Below are 6,416 nucleotides of genomic sequence, written 5' to 3'. Positions count from 1 at the left end.
TATATGCATCTATGCTTATGTGCAGCTGTGGTTTTCAAACAGAGCGACTCTGCTGCCCTCTGGTGGCCAAGCTGCAATCTTGACATCACATCTTGGAGCATTGATTTATTGTTTCCCTACCTGCTGTGACTCACTATGACCACTAGAGGGACAGACTATGACCTTTCATTCGGATCCACTCTAAAATCCTGTTTTATTTACCTGAATAATCAATTTAACCACTTTAAATTATGATTTTAAGATGTATTATACATTTCTTTTTTAGGAAAAATATGCATGCACACACCTGATCATTTGAACTTTAATTGAAAATAATCATAGAAAGCATTTTCGTCATGAACATAAATACGGAGGCTCCTGCATGTTCGCACCTCCACGCTGATCTGTAAATCTGCACATTAATGTACACAGCAGTAATACAATCAACCACGTTCCATACAACATATTATATACTGTTTATATATATATAAAGTCGGCTCTTGTGCTCAAACGCGTGACTGTATAAAAATAAAGGTTTGCCTTGAACACATTAGAATACGAACGCCGCATTCGAAACTATATACTTTGTCCTCACACGTGTTCAAAAACTGTAAAAGAAGAGTGTGCACATTTATAAAAAAAAAAAGAATTCTCCAGTGTAATGACGATACAGCAGAATGGACAGTGAGATCCTTCTAAATAGGCATTTGTGTGACTTAAAAGAAATAATAATAATAAAAAAAGGTGAGTGGATACATAGAGACTCTGCGATAAAGTTGTTTTTGAGCTTATTTACATCAAGGGCTGCAACAATTAGTCAATTAATACAAACTTTCTGATTGTTCAGCTTCTTAAATGTGAATATTTTCTCCATTTTTATAAAAGAGAATCATTCAACTGAAACTGACATTTGAGAACATCAGATATTTCCAGGTTAGGTAAACACAGGAAGTGGTAGGCAAGTGTCTTCCTGTTGCAGCTTTTTTTCTGTCGTCCAAAATGAGAAAGGAGGGTTCATCCTAAACATTGTAAGACCTTATGGCAGATTATATTATATTATATGATATCATGTTCATTTTTTGGCATCTTTGATCAATAATTCCATAATACTATAAATCTTAGAATATAGAGCCATAATAATAACCTTAAATTCTCTTAAAAGACGACTTAAAGTAGTAGACGATATTCAAATGAGGCAAAACTGCACACCCTTCACTGACCTCCTCTCTCTGTGTATATATGCTGTATATTCCCGCGATACAAAGCTGTGGGCCTCTGTTACAGAACATGTAACAGAAAATAAATATCTATATTTACAATCTCGACGACGCCAGCGACTCGTGTGTCGTTTGTAATATCGCTGCGGTTCTGAATAGTGCTCAATATAACTGTATTAAAGAAGCTTTGAGCTAATCTTTGTTCGAAGAAGAGTCTAAGGAAGATTTACAATGTTTTTTGTAATGCCAAAAGTTTCTGATCGGACATTTAACGTTGACTTTTAATACGTAGATGTTCATATATGAAACTAAACATTGCAAAATTCCCTTTTAGTGGTTACTTCTCTGAACAGCAGAGATATAACGTGCTTCCTTTAAGACGTTGTTCTCTCCAGCGCAGGCATTTAAAAGATAGATAAAAAAAAAAAAACAATAGCAGTAATAATAATAATAATAATAAGAAGAAGAATAAGAATAAGAAATGCAGTAATAAAAGTAGAAACAGAATGAAGAAGCGCATGAATATAAAAGCGTAAGTAAAGCATAAGTAGACAGTGTCTGAACTTGACATTTTTTATCTACTGTAAATCTTTGCTAAACAGTTTATTTTTCCCCCTTTTTTAAAGCAGATCAGTGTCTGAGCCTCAGAGAGTTTTTTGTATTCTTGTCAACAGCATTGTTTTGTGAACACTAGCTTGGCACTAGACCAGAGATCCGGCCTGGTTCTGCGCAGGCACCATGATGGGCACTCCTCCCATGCGGACAATGTTCGAGGCCGTCACGCCTGAGGCGGGCAGCGGCAGCGGGGAGGGAGCGTCGTGAAACTGCAGCTGAGGCTGACCGTAGGTCTGCGGCAGCACCTGGGCCTGGGGCAGCTGGCCGTAGCGCTCCGGCCGCGGAGGGGAGCCCCCGTTGGCCTCGGAGGCGAGCGGCTGGTCGCGCGGCAAAGTGGCGTTGTTGCTGAACGTGAAGTGAGTCGGGGTGGAGGCGCCGTGATGGCGGGACGGCCGGTAGCCGGCCATGCTGCCGGTGGCCGTGATGATGGAGGCGGTGTCTGAAGGCGGGCGCTGTGGGTACTGCTGCAGGTGGTGGTGGAGGTTGTTGTGGTGAAGGGAGGGATCTTTGTGGTGCGGGCTGGAGGCGATGGACGACAGGGTGCCATTCTTGGAAATGATGTCCGAACCCATGCCGCTCTTAGCCCAGGACACTCGCTTTGGAGCCTGAGCATCTTCCCTGAAGTGAAGGGCACATAAAGTACAGGTTTGATTTATACCATAATGGGGTACTTCATCATTATCATCATCAGTTTGTTACATACTCACTGATTCACTCTCATAACTATCCAGTACTGGTCTAAATCACAGGATCAGAGGAGTTCAGGTCCCACTGGACACTGAACTTTCTTTATTGGGGAGCTTTTACTTGTCGTTCTCAAAATAATGCACAACTTAAATTAATGGAAGTTTGCTCTGTGTGTGGCCAAGTAATACATTTTAGTGTCATGGAAATCTGATTCCCCTCTCCCTATCGACAGGTTGTCTTTGGAGATTAAAAATTACATTATTTGTCTCCGAAAATTACACCTTTTTCAAAATTTGGCAACCTTAAGATCACACAGATGTACACTGACACCTAATTACTTAATTACTTAAACTAGGTTTAAGAACCTCATACGAGCCCACTTCAAAAGTGTAAACCTTTAATATAAGATCCTGGTGTTTACAGCCTACATTATTATTGACATGCAGTGACATAAGCATCATAAAAAAACCTAATTTAATTATCAATAATGGGTCAAATCTCTGTGATACTGAAGAGAAATCTGACTGTTCAGTTCATTATTTCTTTATAAAATGAAAAAATGCATGCATTCATCATTCAATACTTCTGATTTTAAGGTGTAAACAAAATGCTGTAAATCCTGTGAATCTATTGTGGCTTTTAAAGAGTAAACTAAAGCCATATAAGCACAAGCATCTCTCTACTGACCAGAGCGAACCACTCTGACCACACACTGACGCCAGAACCACACAAACTCACTTGATTTCATTGGCCATGTCGTCCTCGTTGTCTCGCCGCCTCTTCAGCAGGAAGAAACCGCAGACGCAGAGCAGGAGGATGAGGATGAGGCCGACCAGGGAGCCCACGGTGGCGCCGACAATCACACCCACTTTATTGGCTGAAATTAAGACAAACACATGGTGGTTACGTGCACGCGATCCCCACGTGACGGACAAATCTGAAAATGGTATACGTACAGTCGACGATGTCCAGGTTGATGATGCAGCTCTCTAAGCCGGCAGAGTTACTGGCTGTACACATGTACTTCCCCGACATGTTGCTGCTCAGGTTATTCAACTTCAGTGTGCCCGTCTTCTCATCTAGAAGAACAGAGATGGACGACAACAGTCAATTTAGCAGATTTCACAATAAAGTGACTAAATCGCCAAGATGGACGCCAGATTCAAAATTGCCAACTTCCTGTTGAGTTGAGGCCGTGGTCCCAATTGACATTTTTGTTCGTATTGGGCTATAACATGTTCCCACAAAGTTTCGGGAAATTCGGTGCAACTTAGTTTCGGCTTGCTCCATCCGTGTTTCACCTTAGGGGGCACTGTAGAGCCACTGTGACCAAGGTTTCCAGAGCTTTTTATGCATGTTAACCCGCTCATGAAATTACAAAATAATAATAATTTGAAGGAAAACACTAGGTTTCTAGGTAATTGATGTAATTTAAGTATTTCAATCATGGTTTTGTATTATATAACATTAAAAGCTGCGTTCAAAAGTAGCATGGAGTTTGAAAACAATCAAAAAGTGACACTTTAAATGAGTGGAGGAACCCAAATTGTTAGTGTGCTTCACTCACTGAGCATGGGTGAAAAGAAGACTTCAGACGTGGGGCTGGTTTTCTTCCACTTGTACAGAGGAAGAGGTTTCCCAGAGCTGGACGTGCAGTTCAGCGTCACGTTTCCCTTCAACACCGGCTTCCCTAATAGAGAGCACTGAGGAACAGCAGGAGGGACTGAAGGAAGGAAGGAGCGAGACGATGATTTACAAACCGTTCGCGATGAACGCGATAAACTGTGCGTAATAACATCTCGAGTTCTCACCCTTCACATCCAGGGTGAGGTCAGCGGTGTAGCCAGGGGCGTCGGGAATGATGATCTGGCAGAAGTAGCGCCCCGAGTCGGCCTCCTCCGTCTTGTTGATGTACAGCGAGACGTTGCGCGAGGGCATGGTGCTGGTGAAACCCACGCGGCCGTTAAACTGGGAGCTGCCCTCGCTGATGGAGTCTTTGGTGTAGGAGATGATCTGGACGAGAGAGTGTAATGGCAAATTCAATTTGTTTGTCTCAGAGCGAGAGCCTTTCCTAACACAAGATACCGAGTCCTTTTGTGTATTCAAATTAGGATCGAACTACAAGATCCACAGGATACCTCTGTGGGAGTCGGCCGCGATACCTGCAGTAGACAAAAGGGGTGTGAAAGCACGGCCTGGAGGGGCAGACCCCTTCAACAGACAAAGGGATCTGAAAGGGTTTATCATCAGGTATAAATGTTTAGGTCTCGCCATGCTCTGGGTCTACAGACACTATTATTGCGTAATAATCCTGCTCGGGTGAACGAATGAAAATGAGTCAATAAAAATGTCACAAAATGTATTGTGAGCCAAAGAGCTTCAGTGCACCGAGAGTTCTCACTCAGTCCCACAAACGGTGTCTTGTTGTTCCACATATGAGGATTAATTCACAGCTAAAAATAGTCATCGCCCCATTGTTTCCTGCGGTGTTTTCCAGTGTAATTCTCCAAACTGATCTGTTCTGTCGAGAGCTTATATGTACTTTTCATTTGTTTTGTTTTTTTGGCTACACCTCAAGGTAAAGCAAACGAACAAGCAAACACCCTTCCTAACTGTAATCTCGGACATAATAGTCACACATTTAACAGAGTTTATCGAAATCCCATTGATGTAAATCCTTACCAGCTGGGGGCTGCCGGAGAAAAAGCTCCACACAATGGTGTTGGTGCTCAGGTCACTGCCTGGCACCGGGTTGAACGTCGCCCTCAGGACCACCATCTGACCCTTGATCACGTCCATGCTCGTCTGGGGCATCTGGATGTCGGCTAAAATGCCTGATAGAGAAAGAAAGATAGAGAAACTGAGATGAGAACCCTTTTTTTCATCATACACACAGAAATATACAGTCATAAAAGAGTGCATGATATAGAGACAGGTCACAGCCTTTGCAAAAATGAGGGATAAAACTTTCTGCTTTCTATAAACTTGGTCAATAATCACTATAAAAATGATATGAAAATGAATTAAGTTACCATGACACACATATGTAAAGTATGTCATGTAAAATATGTACATATGGTAAATTAGGATTTGCTCACAAATCAATGACAAACTTCATTCATAATCTCATGCACAGCAAAAATACAGAGAACAAAAGTACACAAAATAATAAAGGACAAAAACTCATTATTATGAGCAGAGTAAAAATGTAATGTACATCTGTGGCCAGGGTGAGGCAGCAGAGAGTCAGAACAGAAACTGTCAAATGCATTTTTTGTTATACACGGAACATCTTTCCACATTTTCCTGTTACAGCTCGTTTTTTACATCCCCTTTAAAATGATGTGTGATGCTGTAAATAAACATATTTTTGCACAATGGCTGCTTTTTTCAATTTATTCCTTTTAGTAGTTTTAAGGGAGACATAAAAACAAATAGAATACTGAATTTAAGTTTAATCATATAGGAAACAGATCTCTCCATACAAGAAAATGACTTTATTTTACTCCTTCTCACTCTTCTCTCACCATCTCATTGTCATCTATTCCTATTCCTCCTCTCCTCTCACCTTCCCACCTCTCCTTTGCCTCTCATTCACTTTTTTGTCTTTAGCTTCTCTATCTCTAGGGTTTCGCCACAGCAAATGCTCGGCATATTTGATTTGTCAGATTTTTTTTTTTTTAATGCCCTTCCTGATGAAACACTCCCCCATTTATCCAGGCTTAAGGGACCAACATAAGGAATACATTGGATGTGACCCACCTCCACCTGTGGCTGGGGTCGATTTAAAGTGTTCAATTATCAATGAGGAATGGGGATTGGATTGGGAACCCTTGACACAAACCAACAACCCTTCAGTGACAAGCTAAGACTTCTTTCCACTAGATTTTTTTTGTCAACATTTTAAGTTTTATTAGA

At 41.4% G+C, this 6,416-nt stretch overlaps 1 protein-coding gene across 1 annotated transcript; it reads right to left on the bottom strand.

Annotated features, from left to right (window-relative positions):
* Positions 1-295: 295 nt before the first annotated feature.
* esama (endothelial cell adhesion molecule a) lies at positions 296-6,092 on the bottom strand (the record flags this gene model as incomplete). Its single annotated transcript, XM_083910534.1, has 7 exons — positions 296-2,429; positions 3,237-3,375; positions 3,455-3,577; positions 4,066-4,221; positions 4,310-4,511; positions 5,181-5,358; positions 6,067-6,092. The coding sequence occupies 7 exons, from the start codon at positions 6,090-6,092 to the stop codon at positions 1,898-1,900; spliced, it is 1,356 nt and encodes a 451-aa protein (XP_083766660.1). The 3' UTR covers positions 296-1,897.
* Positions 6,093-6,416: the final 324 nt, after the last annotated feature.

This window comes from Microchirus variegatus, assembly GCF_963457635.1.
Source record: "Microchirus variegatus genome assembly, chromosome: 2".
Taxonomy (NCBI): domain Eukaryota; kingdom Metazoa; phylum Chordata; class Actinopteri; order Pleuronectiformes; family Soleidae; genus Microchirus; species Microchirus variegatus.
This window is presented reverse-complemented; position numbering and strand designations above follow the sequence as displayed.